This window comes from Myxine glutinosa, chromosome 1, assembly GCF_964187855.1.
Source record: "Myxine glutinosa chromosome 1, kmMyxGlut1.1, whole genome shotgun sequence".
NCBI classification, from domain to species: domain Eukaryota; kingdom Metazoa; phylum Chordata; class Myxini; order Myxiniformes; family Myxinidae; genus Myxine; species Myxine glutinosa.
In genome coordinates, this window is record NC_136261.1 from 252,702,785 (window position 1) to 252,719,572 (window position 16,788).

Here is a 16,788-nt window from a genome sequence, read left to right on the forward strand (position 1 = left end):
ACAGTTTTACAGATATTCACAAATGAGTAAATATGTCCCCCTGCGACGTTGCACCCTTCTCCTCACAGAAACACACCCACAGGATAACCGAATCCGGAAAGAATTCTCAAACTAAACATACAGCCGGTAGGGAGCATTATTTACAAGACTACGCTGCTATTTACACTACGATCCAGGACCTGTTTTTGGAGGGACACATGCAGATGTTATGCATAGAGAGAGAGCGCGCTTGCCAACATCGATACACCAACCCACGAGTGCTCTGTGGCCGACGGCCTTTAATAACGTGCAGAGCACCCCGTCCCAGCATCAAAAGCACCACCCCACCACCAATCGGTGCAGTCACCATTGTTCATTGGAATAAAAATAAATTCGACAACCCCTAACCCTGCAGGTGTCTCTTGCTCTTCTTGTGGTGCACTTGGTGGTGTTAACTATTAGTGGTTCACCTGTATGGCATAGGTGCCACGTTGATCCATAGGTCCATCCCCGGGTGGTGCTTGGCCGCAAACGAACTGCGGTCCATTGTGGGTGGCCACAAACATTGCGGTCCATATGGTGTATCGATCCCGGCAGCAAACAGCGAAAGTGCAGGCCCACAACTGCGCAGCCAGCACCTCTCTCTCCTCTCTCTCTACCCCAAAGCCAGATCCTCGGAGGTGGGAGACAAAAGAAGCAGACAAGTGAGTAAGGTGGTAAGGGTGCAAAAGTGCACGCAATGTAAGGTGATGCACACTGGGTGCACATGGGAACCAGGTGAGACAGGTACGTTCCTATCGTACGCCCCCCCCCCCCCCACCAGGTAACCTACATGGACCCTCCCTTACCCCTTACTGTATCCACAAAACACAACACTACCCATAAACATCTACTTTACAAATCAACAAACATCCCTACTGTCTTCCCCGTTCCTCCCATATACCAAATTCGTCTTCTCTCCCTCCTAACCAATCAAATTTGCCATTTTCAACTCTCATCAAAATTTGCCATCTCCAACTCAACATCATAATTTGCCATTACCAATTCATCATCAGTCCCTCCTAGGGAGGGAGAGATGGAATCACCCCAATGTCTCATCCACGTCGTGATGCGTCTCACAAATCCACACAGCGATTCATCTCCTGCAACAAAACAAAGAAAACACAGGTGTGGAGTCATCATCATCACCACAGGTAAGTGGCTGCGTATGGTGCGACAGGTTCTTCAATCCTAACTATTTCCTAAATGACTTTAACAACTTTACCCTACCCGGGGTCTTTCTCCGGCCAAACCATTGGCCCTCTTACACTATGGGTTCTAAAAACCAATTCCCATTGGCCAAACTGTGGTGCTTTTCAATTTGGGGTCTCACTCCCCCGATTCATCTCCCGGTGCCCTCGCACAATTTCTGGGCTGTGGCGTGTACCTCTCCCAGTGGGTCTACCCACCTGCACACCTCCACCACTGCAGTTGCCTCCGAGCTTACCTGCTCCTTACCCTAACCTAACTACCTGGGGCAGGCCCTCTGGCGCTCTCCCCACTCGGTGCCCTCTCTGGCACTGGGCTGCCCGATCCACACCCGGGATCCTCAGGCACCCACTCACAACTACCGGCTCCCAGAGCCCACCTGCGGCCTCACCTGGCCGACATCCTCACAGTGGTGGAGTGCCCAACCAACTACACACACTAACAGGCTACACGCCCAGCCATTTCCACAACACTAATGCACCCATCCACAATACCATTCTGCAACCGCACCACAAATGCCAATATCCAACCACAATTTACCTGCACCCTCTACCTAACACTTACACTACCCGCCCCGGGTACTCGTGAAAGGGGTCCACTCTTCCCCCATCCACACCTTCGCACCATGCACACCACTCCGTACCACTCACTCCAACTCTCTCCACACACCTGTACTTGCACACCTGTGCTCTCCCACCTGGTGCCACCTGCACCCTTCTCTCCCCAAGCGCATTCGCGCTGATCCACACACTCACTACTCATACACTGCTCCACACACCTGTCCAGTTGCACACCTGTGCAATCACACCTGTTCAATTCTCACAAACACGGCATCATCTCAGCTAACTACTCCCTTCTGAAACTTGCGCTTCCCAGTCGTCCCTTTAAACTATTGCGCTCCCACGTCATTATCATCCATACTAATCTACCTGCGTCCCCACTACAGGTATCAGTCACTAACTAAACTTAACGTTACCTAATGTCATCTTCTAGATCCCTACACACAATATCCTAACCCACCCGGGCTAGTTTTCACTGCCATACACCCCATAAACTATTGCTCCTTTGCCCCCCTCATGGGAAGGGTGGCAGGGATGCCATCCCACCACATCGGGGGTCTCTCACTACCAATTTTGCACATCAAATTTCAACAAATCAAAAATTTGCCAATCCTACTCATCATCTGCCAATCACTACTGCCAATCCTTTGCCAATCACCAAATTTTGTTTTTCTCTAATTTTGGGTCCAAAACACTAACCTCATCACCCAGTCGACTCACTAATACCTCTCGGTGCGCCAATTCCCGTCCAAAGCCCGGCTTCGTAAAGCCAAGCAATGGATGCTGGTTGTTCTGTGCCAGTGGCTGGCTGCATCCTGCCTTCGGTGCAGGGAAGGAGGTTTACCCGGCCCGAGATCCCACGCACCTTCTCGGCACGGAGCCATCCAATGTCCCGATCTCGACCTGCCGGAATTCCTCAACAAAAAGTGGTCGCCATGACGACTCTTTCTATCGGGCCGCCCGCTCCGCCTAGTGGAGCACGGACGTTCAAAGCGAGGCCCAGCACGGATCGCGCACGGCGGTCCTTTTGAACCCGCCGTGGCTCGGATCCCCGCTGGTTCTCGCGGCACGCGAAGCCCGGCACGCACCGAGGGCCCGCTTCGGCTAAAAGTCGACCTGACCTTTAACCCGTGTAACGTCGATGCTTCACCTGCATGCTTACACCCCGCAGCCCGTTCCTTGCTCATACATGCAGCTGTTCCCATTCTCCTTGTACCGTTCCTTACACACCCAGGTACACCCATTCCACTCACAGCCTTGGTCACACACCTGACCACCGAACACTTTGGCACACATTCGTTGGTAGCACACCTCACCAATACACCTCTTCGCGCCCCCTCCTCGGTCACCTCCTCTGTGACAATCACAGGTGTGCCCTCATTCGCACACCCAACCACGTGCCTCACCACCAACTCCAGCGTGCATTCCCACTCACGCTCTACCATTCCAGGTGTGCATCCTTCCATCCCAGGTGTACATCCTCGCTCACCTGTCACAACTAACTCACGCTCCATGTCACTCTCACTACTTTCACCTCCATTCCTGACAGCGCACTCACCCTTCCTCTTGACAGCGCACTCTTTCCCCATGCACCTGTCCGTTACACACCTTTCTCGCGCACACTCTCCCGTTACACCCTCTGTAACACTCACCACAGGTGGACACTCTTCCTTACTTCTGACAGCGCACTCTTTCCTCATGCACCTGTCCGTCACACACCTTTCTCGCGCACACTCTCCCGTTACACCCTCTGTAACACTCACCACAGGTGGACACTCTTCCTTACTTCTGACAGCGCACTCTTTCCTCATGCACCTGTCCGTCACACACCTTTCTCGCACACACTCTCCCGTCACACCCTCTGTAACACTCACCACACTGCGCTTCCATGTGCTCCCTCGCACACACGCTACGACCGACTCACTCTCGCCAGCACCCTCACTCCTTGGCACGCACTTTTTCCTCACACACCCCAGAGTCGGACTTTCTCGCACACCTCCTTTTTCGCACACCAGACCTGTCGCACACTTCACCAGCGGCCTCTCACGAACACCCGGGTCTATCTCGACCCCCAAGCTTATTAAATCCCCTGGCGCATCATACGCACGACCATATTGGTCACCACTTACACCGGGTCCTCTTCCTCTTCGCTTCTCCTCCATCACCTGCGAATCCCTCATCCGGTTAATGAGCACATCATCACGATCCAAACACAGACTTTGGACCAATTCTTTTACTTCCTCCTTTATCTCTTTCTTATCCTCTCTCCGTCGCTTCTTAATTTCGCTCATCCCTTCTTCCACTTCTTCTAGTTTCTGCTTCACCTCTTTTATTCCCCGGTACGTCTCCTCCAGCTCGTCCTCTAAGGCTACCTTGACCGTTTCCAGGTGCGTCCTCACCTGCCGGTCCTTCGTCTCCATTACCTCTATCACCTCGTCCAACCTCGTTGTCAGTCCCTCACGTACCATCTGACATTCCCTCTTTGTCGCTATCAAGTCGTTTTTTATGTCGTTTTGTGTCGCTTTCAACCCTCCTAATACCGCAGTGTTCCTTTGAACCTGCTCCGTTAGTCCTTTTTGTCCCTCCGTCAGCTGTTCCACCTCCTGCGTCAGGACCTCTATGCCCCCTTGTAACTTTACAGTCCCCTTTCTCACCTCCTTCTCCATGTGCTCCTTACAGTGCCTCACCTCCTCGCGCACTCCTCCGACCTCCTCACTCACTCCTCTTCTGATCTCCTCTCCCATCACTTGCATCTCCTGCCCAGATGCCACCCTCATCTGCTCCATTTCCTCCCTGTGAGCATCCAGTTTGGTTTCTACCCCCATTCTGACCCCCTCTATCTGCTGCTCCATTTGTTTAACTTCCCTTTCCGCTTGGTCCCTCATGTCCCTCAATTTGCCTTCCATACTGTTTTCTAACCCCTCTAACCCATTTTTCACTCCCTCTATCTGATTCTCCTGGGCAGCCATTCTATTTTCTACCCCCATTAACCCATTTTTCACTTCTTTTATCCCGTTGTCTAACCCCTCAAAATTATTGTCTAACTTCCCAAATTTCTTGTCTAACTCCTCAAAATTATTGTCTAACCCCTCACTGGTACCCCTCGCTTCGTCCCTCATTACCCCCATTTGGCCCTCTAATCGCTCACTATTAACCCTCATTTGCTCACTCTGAGCATCCATCCGGTTCCCCATTTGTTCCCTATCAGCCCTCATTCCCATCATTATTCTGCTTTCCATTTCTTCATTATTCTTGTCCATAAGGGCCTTCATTTGCATAAAAAACAAGTTCAAATCCACCGGGGGCGCTGCCACGGTCGCTGGCGCGGTGATGAGCGAGGCGCCATTTTGCGCGCCCGCTTCTTCGTGCGTGACGGCGCTATTTTGCGAACCTGCCGCCCTCACTGCTTCGCTCTCCTCCTGTCCCTCATTTTGGTCCTGGATCGACCCTACCTCTCTCTCCTCTACCGGACCCCAGCTGTCTTGATCCGCCATAGCGCGACTTTCAAAATTCGGTTTTTATTTTTTATTTTCGTAAAACAAATTCAAATTTCGCCGTTATAATTTCGCGCGGGAAACGCGCTCCAAATCGATTCTAACTGTTACAAATTTGGGCCTAATAAATTTAGTCCCGGGTTCGAATTCCACTCCTCGACACCAATTGTTACCGTACTAACACAATTGGTGTCCAAAATTTGGGCTAAATAAATTTAGTCCCAGGTTCGAATCCCACTCCTGACACCAATTGTTACAGACACGACTTTGATGTTAAAGTGGGCCGAGCGGAATGGCCGTCGTGTCCGCACAAATTACCCGACTATACTCGACGTTGACGAAGTCGCGCGATGCTGGCTCAATAAGAAAAAGAAGACACCCGGCTGGATTACAATAACACAATACGACACCAGGGGTTCAGTTCTCAAGACCTCCGGAGGAGGTTATATTAAGGCGGAAGGTTAGATTACAACTACAAGAGGGACAGCATAGAAAGACAAGCACTTAGACACAATCTTATATTATTCCCAACAGACAACAGATAAACGGGACAAAGCTGACTCACACGGGGATTGATGGAAAGGACAGGCGGGTAGCGATGGCTCCAGGTGCACCTGGGCTCAAAGGTCAGAATCGACTCGGTCCGGTCCAGAGATGCGGGGAGGTCGCAGCGCTCGGATGGCGTCTTGTCTGCTCAAGCTGGGGGCGCATCTCTCTCAGCGCTCGCAGGTGGCTTTCCTTCTCCAAGCTGGGTGCGCATCTGACGTCACATCCGGCGCGGGGCCGCGTATATCCGGCGGGGAGTGACACGCCCTCGGCTCGTTAGCTCCGCCTCGTGGAATCGGCACGTTGCTTCTCATTGGGTGCGTGCGGGGGGTTTACCAGGCTCCGCCCTTGACGAGGAGCTGACAAGGAGCCCCTTCGTGGTAACCCCGTGGAGCGCATGGTCTATGGCGCTAATCGAGCCGGTGTGAGGACGCATCCTCCCCCGCTCCGCCGCCATCTCCTCTGTTGTTGTTGTAATTGTTGGGGAAGAAGATGGAAGGAGGTATGGGAAAGGTCCTAAACTCACTACTGATGCCATATAATCACATTCTGGTGCAACGAAGAGTCATAATTAATGGAGACGAGGCCTTAACTGACATAGAATAAGAATAACTAGGAAGATGTCCGAAAGTTGTCTACGTGTGGTGCGGTGGACCTGGGCACGACATTTAATGGGCGAATAAGGGGAAGGTCGGCTCTACTGATTGTTATTTACATGCAATGGGACTAGGGAATGGGGGATCGGGGAAAGTTGGGGAGTATTGGAGAAAATAGGGGAATATTTATAAGCGGATATGGAGGCCAAATTCCATATTCGCAACAATATATATGTAAAATTTTTCCCAGAATGCTGGGCCTCGACTTGTACTCGTAATCGACTTATCTATGGTTTAAGACCATGAATTGCATAAACTAGGGCATTGCCCGTACGTGGGTGCCCGTTCCTTGCCAATGCCCGTACTATATATATATCTAAAATTATATCCCCCCCCCCCCTCTATTTACATGAAATGGTTTGGTCCATTCGCAACGACCACAGAACCCCCCCCCTCTATTTACATGCAATGGTTTGGTCCAAAGCGAACGGTTTGGTCCATTCGATGTGATTCGATGATTCGATGTGAATGGTTTGGTCCATTCGCAACGACCACAGAACCCCCCCCCCCCCCCTCTATTTACATGAATGGTTTGGTCCATTCGCAAAGCCAAAGCGAACGACCACAGAACCCCCCCCTCTATTTACATGAATGGTTTGGTCCATTCGCAAAGCCAAAGCGAACGACCACAGAACCCCCCCCCCCCCTCTATTTACATGAATGGTTTGGTCCATTCGCAACGGCAAAGCGAACGGCGAACGGCTAAATCGCCATAGCTCGGTAAGTACTTGTCCGATTAATTTCAAACCTTGAAAAGGCACATCCTCGGGTCCCCAGCAATATACCTGGCAAGTTTCAAGTATATCGGACCGGTAGTTGTCGAGAAACAGCGGTCACAGACAAACGTACAGACGTACAAACGTACAGAGATTACTGGAATTATAGATAGACTAGGGCATTGCCCGTACTATATCTATATCTAAAATTATATCCCCCCCCTCTATTTACATGAAATGGTTTGGTCCAAAGCGAACGGCTTGCGAGTGGTGACAATCCCCCCCCCTCTATTTACATGCAATGGTTTGGTCCAAAGCGAACGGCTTCCGGAGTTTGGTAAAGAAATCGCCATCGCGTGCACAAACGCGCAGGAAAGCGAATGAATCGCAAATTCGTTTTTATTAGTTGTAAAACATAGTTTAACGCCAACATAGTTTGCAAACGTGAAATAAATGAATACGCTCTCAAATGTGCCATCCGAGGCAGAGTGTGCCCGCCACGTTCGGCACACGCGATCGTTCGCTGCTCTCTGATTGGTTGAATCGTTTTTTGGACATAGCTCGGTAAGTAATTGTCCGATTAATATGAAACCTTGAAAAGGCACATCCTCGGGTCCCCAGCAATATACCTGGCAAGTTAAAAGTATATCGGACCCGTGGTTGTCGAGAAACAGCGGTCACAGACAAACGTACAGACGTACAGACAGACAGACAGAGATTACTGGAATTATAGATAGATGAGAAAAAATTGCAAAGTGGGATTTTTTTTTTTTTTTCTGAAATAAATTGTAAAATTGTTAATTTAAAACGCACTAAAGAATTCTTTGCCTGGAAAGTTTGCAGATTGGATAAGCAATTAAACGATAATCCGTTCATTGACGCAGCTGAAGCGTTATACAATCAGTAATGAGCACACACTCTGCCAATTATGTTTGATTCATCCTTTTGAATCCTAATCATATGTATCCATCCTTACAACGTCATCTAAAAATGCCTCCCGTAAAGTCACGCAAGTCGTACATGGCAGCTTTTATGTTGGAAGTTAACTTCGGCGAGAAACGTGGCTTGTTTTAAATACTGTAACTCCATATGATAACAAAAACAAACATGTTGAAAAACTATTTACATTCCTAATTTTTTTGAAAGGTCATTCCACAAAGTAGTTCAAATAATATGCACAAAACAGCTCATCAATATTCTTGGACCTGGAAGTACAGTTGGCTGAGGTGCGTTGTGGCAGTGTCAGGGAGGAATTACCACCTCTATTGTTCTGACTGACTGACAGTTTATTATCTCCTGTAGTTGACTCCGAATTGACTTATCTATGAATAAAGGAAAGAAAAATGGGGAAATTAGCCATTTCGACTTGTACTCCACCTCAACTTGTCCGGTAAATATACGCATACACACCGATAAATGCCCTGTCATTCTTATTACCAATTGTTGAGGTTAACTTGGAAACCGATCTTCACGATCTTTAAATTGCATATTGCAATTTATTTTAACTTTTGAGTCTTAACGGATTCCTGGGTTGTGTATTTGCTTGTATTTATGCACACGTATGTTTCATGGCCGTACAACTTTTTGATATGTGTGTGCTGACCTTGCATATCCTATTTTTTTATGCAGGCTCGGTACTTCTGGAGTCTAAAATCAAACCAAATACCGCATACCAGAAACAGCAGGTATGCACATTTGTATCTTATCCTTGTCTTGCTGTCATTTTTTTTGGCAAACCGATGTTGCTGCAACAAAGGTATTTCACATTATTTTGCTGAACTGTCACGGTGAAGTTGCAATCTTAGCTTTGACTTCTACCGTATGTGTTTACTATTATTTTGGAAAGCTTTCTGCATCGTCACAGTTTGAGGGTTGGGGCTTTTATTCATAAAATGATAGGTTTGCTAATTTGAGTATTAGTTGATTCTATGCATTAACTATTGTGTATTATGTGCATTTTAAAACTGTCTTTATGTGCATTTTTAAAGGTGGAATTTAATGTTGTTTTCTTATATTTTATTCTGAGTACTTGTTTGTTTAACTTGGGTACAAACCAAATATGTCTGTACTGTAATTTTAAATTATTTAATCATGCTCTCTCTGATCTTCAGGACACCCTAATTGTGTGGTCCGAGGCCGAGAACTATGACTTGGCCCTCAGCTTCCAAGAAAAAGCAGGTTGTGATGAGATATGGGAAAAAATTTGTCAGGTAATTTTTTTTTTTCTGCTCAAGTTTATTTATGTTTGTGTGCAGTTTCGGTCACCACACCTGAAGAAGGACATGGTTGTCATAGGGAGGGTTCAGCGTAGGGCTACTAGATCGATTCCGGGCCCAGCAAGACGAAGCTATGATGAGCGGCTGAAGGAGATCGGACTTTTTACATCAGAAAGGAAGAAACAATACATATACAGGGTGTTTCAAAAAGAGTGATACAACTTTATACGTTGATTTACAAAAAAACAGAAACCTCAGGAATGTGAACCAAACATTTCTTGAAAGCTTATCACATGGTATTTCCTTTGCTATTGCAGTACATCACTGCTAGAGTTAGTGAGAGGCCAAGGTCTGAAATTGGCATTTACACAAAATCCTTGTAATTGACATTCTTGATGTGTGTCCCTCTGCGGTTCAGACAGGCATTGATCCTGACTCCAAAGTTCTGTCCAACTTTCCTGTAGGTCTCATGCACTGCCTGGAGATAGTCTGACACCTCCTGCTTCAGATCATCCAGTGCGGCAGGGCGGTTGACGTAGACAGAGCAGTACTCAGGGAAACGAGACAGTTTCTGAAGAGCTGCTGCAGGAAAGTGATGGTGTCACCAGCTGTATGCAGGGGTACCCGATCCTGCATAAACCAGGTCATGCTGAGCTGGAATGGGGTGACGTTTTGGGCTAGATCATAATGGAACTTCTGGAGCACTGCTGGGTAGCGCTCACCGTCGATGGTCACCGTCCTGCTGTTGTCATTATCAAACCAGTAAGGCCCTAGCATTCCCCATCTGGCATTGAAGGTGCAGAAGCATGTGACCTTAGGCCGTTTCAGGTACCTCTCTGTGATCTCCTCAGGTGGTTCTGCCCTCCAGAAAATGTGGTTGTGGTTGTTGATTTAGTCTCATACCACAGAGCCACCACTTTTGTATACTGCTCCACTGTCAATGGTATAGTTGAGCTACAGATCTAGAAATCCCAGGGAACAAATACCATGATAACACCACCAAACCCTGAAAATCGTGCCTTTGATACGGTCTGGCACCCCGCCCTGCTCACCAAACTCTCCTCGTATGGTATCCATGGAAATCTCCACGCATGGCTTGCAGACTTCGTTTCTAGTCGTCGTCAACGTGTGGCCCTGAATCGGTTTCTCTCATCTCCCCTTCCTGTTCAGGCTGGAGTTCCTCAAGGCAGTGTTCTGGGCCCTGTGCTTTTTCTGGTCTTCATTAATGATCTCTCCTCAAACAGGCCTCAAACAGGGAACCATGATTGTCATGGGGCCCGCGAGGCTAACCCCCTGGTGTTGCCAGCCTGGTGTTGGGCTAGCTGTTAGGGTGCCAGCTTAGGATCCTAGGATCCTGGGTTCGAATCCCGGTCGATCGCTGAATTAACGCCAGGGGGGTTGACTCAGCCTGCCATCCTTCCGAGGTCGGCTAATTGAGTACCAGTTCACTGGTAATTCCCTGTTTGTCGTAACAAGGCGACAAAAATGGTTGGCGGCAGGAAGGGCATCCGGCCGTAAAACATTGCTTCAAAAAAGGGGACCAAAAAAAACAACAACAACCACGGTCCCCGAAAAAGGCCAACCGCCGCTTGCGGGGAAAAATGGCCTCGAAAGGTGTTTTTTTTTTACTTTTATTAATGATCTCTCCTCAAACAGGGAACCATGATTGTCATGGGGCCCGCGAGGCTAACCCCCACTCCAGCGGGGAAAATGGCCTTAAAACGATCATTCATTCATTAATGATCTCTCCGACTCTCTGGAAAATCCTCTCTATCTCTTTACTGATGACTCCACTCTCTGCCGCTCCATATCCCAACACTCAGATCGTCAGGCAGCAGCCTCTTCATTCTCTGCAGACCTGGACAATATCACAAACTGGTCAAACAAGTGGAACATGTCTTTCAATCCTGACAAATCTCACACTCTCACTTTGTCTCTCTGGAAAGACCGTCTGGACAACCCTCCCATCTACTTTCTGAACAATCCTCTTGAAGAAGTTCTGTCACTCAAGCTTTTGGGTCTCACTATCTGCCATGATCTTTCCTGGGAAACCCACATTTCCAAGTTGGCCGTCATGCGAAGTCCTTTCTGGGCACTTCTGAGCTCCTCACCACATACAAGGCTTTCATCTGCAGCTCAATGGAATACTGCTCTCCCCTCTGGGCTGGTGCTCCTGCCTCACACCTAGCTCGGCTTCACACTGTTGAAATCAAAGCTTTCAGAATCATTGGAATCTCAAATGTAGGTGGTCTTTCTGTCTTCTACCGACTTCTCTCCGGCCTTTCTCCCCATGTTCTGTCTGTGCTTTGTCCCTTAAATATGCCTGCAGGACGCACAAGATCTGCCAGCAACCCTCTTTTGGTGAAACTGCCAAAATCAAGACTCACTGCTCACCTTCACTCCTTTATTCCTCTTTTCTCCCACCTCTGGAACAAACTCCCTCACTCTCTTCAATCCCTCTCCTCCCTCCAGGTCTTTAAAACAGCTGTTCACCACCATCTCTTAAAACAGCTGTTCACCACCATCTCTTAAAACAGCTGTTAACTATCCAAAACCTTGATATTTTCTACCCCTGTTAAAACACCCCAAATCCACCTCTGTAAATCCCCAACTTCTTCCCTGAAATTCCTAGAAGTGATCATTTGCTTTATACTGTGTACTCCTCCCTCCTCCCCCAGCCTACCGACGTCCCTGTTCTCTTCTGTTCTTGTGCTTGTGTACTTCCGTCTCTCACCCTCTTGTCTCCCGTTCCCTTCATTGCATATTTTATGTGTCTGTGTATGTTTTCATGTTAAATGTGTTAGCTCTTACACGAGCCTCAATTCTGTATACAAAAAAAAGGAAAACGGTATCGGTCAAAAAACAAAGAAATGGCAGGAAGTCAAAGTTGTATCAATATTTTTGAAACACCCTGTATATTTGAGTTACATAGGTTTCAAAAAGCAACGGCGTAAAGGAAAACATAGCTATTGACAGGACGAGTTGGTAGGTGAGGTATGGATCGGTGATTGTGATACTTGGATTGATTCCGGGTGAATAATGCTGTTTGTGTTTGTTCATTCCTTACCCCACCACCCCCTTCCTCCATAAAATATTATAGCACCCTAGGGGTGATACTCTCCAATTACTTCTCCACAACACTCCCCCTTCACCTCCCTGTCTTGGCGAAATTAAGTCAATAAACTGATTGAATAAAAGTGGTATCAATAGAGGGCAGGCTTGATAGGCCAAATGCCTCCTCCTTTGTCCAAGTTACCCTGTATTTTGTTGTATGTTTCATTGTTGTTTTTACTTCATCTTGTTTTTGAACTGTTTATTATGTTTCTGCATTTTATCGAACACCAGGTTATTGTATTAGATTTTATTGGAAGTGTCATTAGGAGCTTGTTTTGCAGAGAACATCATCCTGTGAATGAGATGATTTAATGTTTTTGAACGAAACAACTTTTTATTATTTAGGGTATGTGCCACAAAGTAGGTCATGTTTCCATTTCCACAAGTCCACCTTTATTTAAATCATGAAATGTTGTTAAATATGGAGAATGTTGATAACCAGTGTTATAAATATTAGATGTGCCAAATGAAACTGAGAGATTATAGAGGGAGTCAAAAGGATTTTCATTTTTCAAAAACTTTGATTCCAATGGCATCAGAAAACTCACCCATCTCTGGGAAGAATGCGACTTGCCGAGTATAGAAAAGGCCTAACGTCTTTGACGAGTTGCAGGGACACAAGACAATCCCATCATGGGGGAGATGGCAGTCTTTCACTCCCACTTGAAATATCATCAGGAGATTCAAACATTAATCGAGATGTTCATAAATTGATCTTGTGGATTAGGGCTGTCAACCGATCCGAGACCGGGACGAAATCCCGGCGGTTTCGGCTTTCGAGACGGTCTCGGGACGGTCCCGAGATAAATTGACTGACGCAATTTCTCGGTAAAAAAATGCCGGTTAAAATTCCAATTTCTTGCAGATATTTTCCATAATAGAGGCATTTATTGAGCCTTGCTTTCATTACTCTGCTTCTGCACAAGCATCATTTTTCGCAAGTGCAGCTGACCTGACACAAACGATGATAGATAAAGTGAACTCACTGTTCCAGGATTTTCCCCTTGTCAACAAACAATGCACTTCTTAAGTCATATTTATAAGCCTATAATGCATTTCGGATTGTACACGTTGTAGTGGTTAACTTATTCACATGTCGCGGTTAACTTATTCACTTGTCGCGGTTAACTTATCCGCATGTGACGGTTACCATTACGAATGTTTGGTCGAACCCACGTACACGGACTTTGGTTGTGTCGTCATGACGCACGCGCGGCTGTTGGAGCCACACCCTCCGAAGAGGGTTCTTGGTTTTCTATAAGCCGTTACGACTTCCGTTCGCTAGCAGTTGCTGGAGATACCTGTACAATAAACAACCTTTTGTACCGAACGAAATTGCCTCTTCTTATCGTCTTCGGCAACCGCTAAAACGTAATGCAACCTTCACATACACGGATTATTCTTACGAGTCCTTACGGATCGCCAACTCGTAGTCAATCACAAGCATCCGTAAATAACTCGCTGGTATCCGTAGATAACTCGTCACAACTCGCAACAACTTTTGACATGTCAAAAATCATCTCCGTTATTTACGGATGCTTGCGATTGACTACGAGTTGGCGATCCGTAAGGACTCGTAAGAATAATCCGTGTATGTGAAGGCACCCTAATATATAAAGTACACTATTTCCTGACATCGCTTTTCGCTCTGCTTTATGTTGTCATTATCCATCGTGTTAGACTGAAAAAATGAGTTTAATGTTCGTTTTGTACGAATTAACTTCAAGATTACAGAATGAGTTCACATTCAAACTTTTCAATGGCTTTTTTAGTTAATTTGTTTCTATCTTGGCGTTTAAGATAACGAATATGATAAGACAGCATGGCGATAACAATTGTGAAGATAAGGACTCGGGCCTCGGGGGAGGGGGGGGGGGGGGTGGTGGGGGTTTGGTTTGACGGTTTGAATGTGAAAGTATTTTGGTTATCTTATCTCCACTTTAGGCCTGATAAGTTGGGTAGTGGGACGTGCGTCAGGTCGGTGAGCACGCTATATTGAACGCTTAGCGTTAGCGGTGGCCGATCATCTGCATGTAGGCGGTGTATTTTATTTCATCCCGGTAAATGGAAGCTAAGTCGGAATTTAAGTACTCAACATCAGAAATGAATTTTTTTCATTGTTGTTTATATATTGTAATGAAATTCCATTATTTCTGAAGCCTTTTTTTTTTTTTTTTTTTTTTTTTTAATGTATTACTTTGTCAGGAACCGAGCCGACCCGAGATCCCGTTATGAAAATTGAAAATTTATCGAGACGGTTCCGAGACGGGATTTTGAATCTAGCTAACAGCACTATTGTGGATATATTGTAGCAGAAATTGTATATATTGTATATATTGTATTGTGTCTACCCTCAGGAGAGCCAGGGAAGCACCATCTCTGTACTCTCAAGACTGAACTCTCAAACCTGTCTCCCTCTTCCAAATCCTGGTGGCGTCTGGTCAAATCTGTTTCTGGTGTTTGTTCCCCTTCCATTCCCTCCCTTATCTCAAACGGCTACACAGCTGACTCCGCATGTGAAAAAGCTGAATGCCTCAACTCTGTGTTTGCGTCAAAATCTTGTGTTCCAACCCCGTCTCTCTCTGTACCCACTTTACCCAGTCATACCCAGCTGCTCATGGTCATAGTCATACCCAAAGCTTTCAGAATCATTGGAATCTCCCACGATGAAGCTAACTCTGAAGGCCTTTCACTCACTCACTCACGACAGGCAGGTAGGTGGTCTTTCTGTCTTCTATCAACTCCTCTCCGCCCGAGCTCCCCCAGCTCTGTCTGTGCTCTGTCCCCCAAATATTCCTACAGGTCGCACAATATCTGCCAGCAACCCTCTTCTGGTTAAACTGCCAAAATCAAGACACTCCGCTCACCTTCACTCTTTCATTCCTCTTTACTCCTGCCTCTGGAACAAACTCCCCCACTCTCTTCAATCCCACGCCTCCCTCCAGGTCTTTAAAACAGCTGTTCACCACCATCTCTTATCTTCCCCCATCCAAAACCTTGATCTTTTCGACCCCCGTTAATTCACCCCAGATACACTTTTTCGAAATACCGACTTCTTTCCTGGAAGTCCTAGCCGTGTCCACGTGTTTTATACCTCTCCCACCCCCCCCCCCCACTCCCCCCCTTCCCTTTCCATGCCTCCTCCGCCCAAGCCCCCTCCCTCCCACAGAGCTCCCGATGTCCTTGTTCTCTACTCTTGTACTGTGTGCTTCCCTCTCTCTCCCCAACTTGTCTCCTCCCTTTATTATTTGTTTTATATGTCCGTTTTTTTTTTGTGATTAATGTTAACTCTTACAAGAGCCTCGATCTTGTATCCAAAAAATAAATAAAACCACACACACACACACACACACACACACACACACACACACACACACACAGACACAGACACAGACACACACACACACACACCCCTGGAGTGAGTCTAGTCATAACACCCACAAACCAGGAAAGGTCCCAGGTAGCTGATCCAGTTGAACATTGAAAACTCCGAGGGAGCCACTGCTAAATAGTGTCACCATCCAGGAAGGAGGGCAAGCTGCGGAGTTTCGTGGATTGTGTACCGGCTGAGGCAGTGTTGAGTTGAGACCCATCCCAGTCTGTTGAGACAGGGAACACCCATCTATCACAACTCTGTTCTCAAGAGGTTCTTTTTTTACCCTATTCCTGACTGGAAGGTCCAGTAATCCACATTCCTCTCTTGTGCAGGTGGCTCAAAGATACTTCACCATTTCTGCCACATCTAGTGAGGAGACTTTAAAAAAAAATTCAGCCCTGAGAGGTGTTCGCGAAGTGATGATACATTTGGAAAATAGACATTTCAAGTACAATTGCCTCATCTGCTGCAGTCGATAAGCTTTAATTCTAAAATGGCACTTTACTTTCTGAAAATGGATTTGAAATTGCCCTGTTTAATAACGGGACATTTGAATGAACTATCCTCATTATATCTCTGATGACTCCACCCTCTTCCGTTGCATCTATCTATCAAGCATCCTTCAGATAGACGGGCAGCAGTCTCTTACCCATCTACAACAACAACAACAACAACAACAGGCATTTTAAGGCCATTTCCTCTTACCCATCTACAGACCTTGATAATCATGAGCTGATCCTACACTTGGAATATTTTGCTCAATCCGGCAAACCGCACTCACTACGTCTCTCGGTAAAGACCGTCTGGCAAACCCTCCCAACTACTTCCTTAGCAATCCTTTTGAAGAAGTTCATTCACTCAAACTATTGGCCTCACAATCAAT

At 46.9% G+C, this 16,788-nt stretch overlaps 1 protein-coding gene across 2 annotated transcripts in view; it reads left to right on the plus strand.

Moving 5' to 3' along the window:
• Positions 1-16,788, plus strand: part of LOC137436370 (serine/threonine-protein phosphatase 4 regulatory subunit 3) — a 156,534-nt gene that overhangs the window by 20,065 nt on the left and 119,681 nt on the right. For both annotated transcript variants that reach the window (XM_068130091.2, XM_068130098.2), the window contains exons 2-3: positions 8,829-8,884; positions 9,311-9,409. In XM_068130091.2, coding sequence (XP_067986192.1) covers positions 8,829-8,884; positions 9,311-9,409 — 155 coding nt within the window. The remainder of the gene's footprint in view (positions 1-8,828; positions 8,885-9,310; positions 9,410-16,788) is intronic.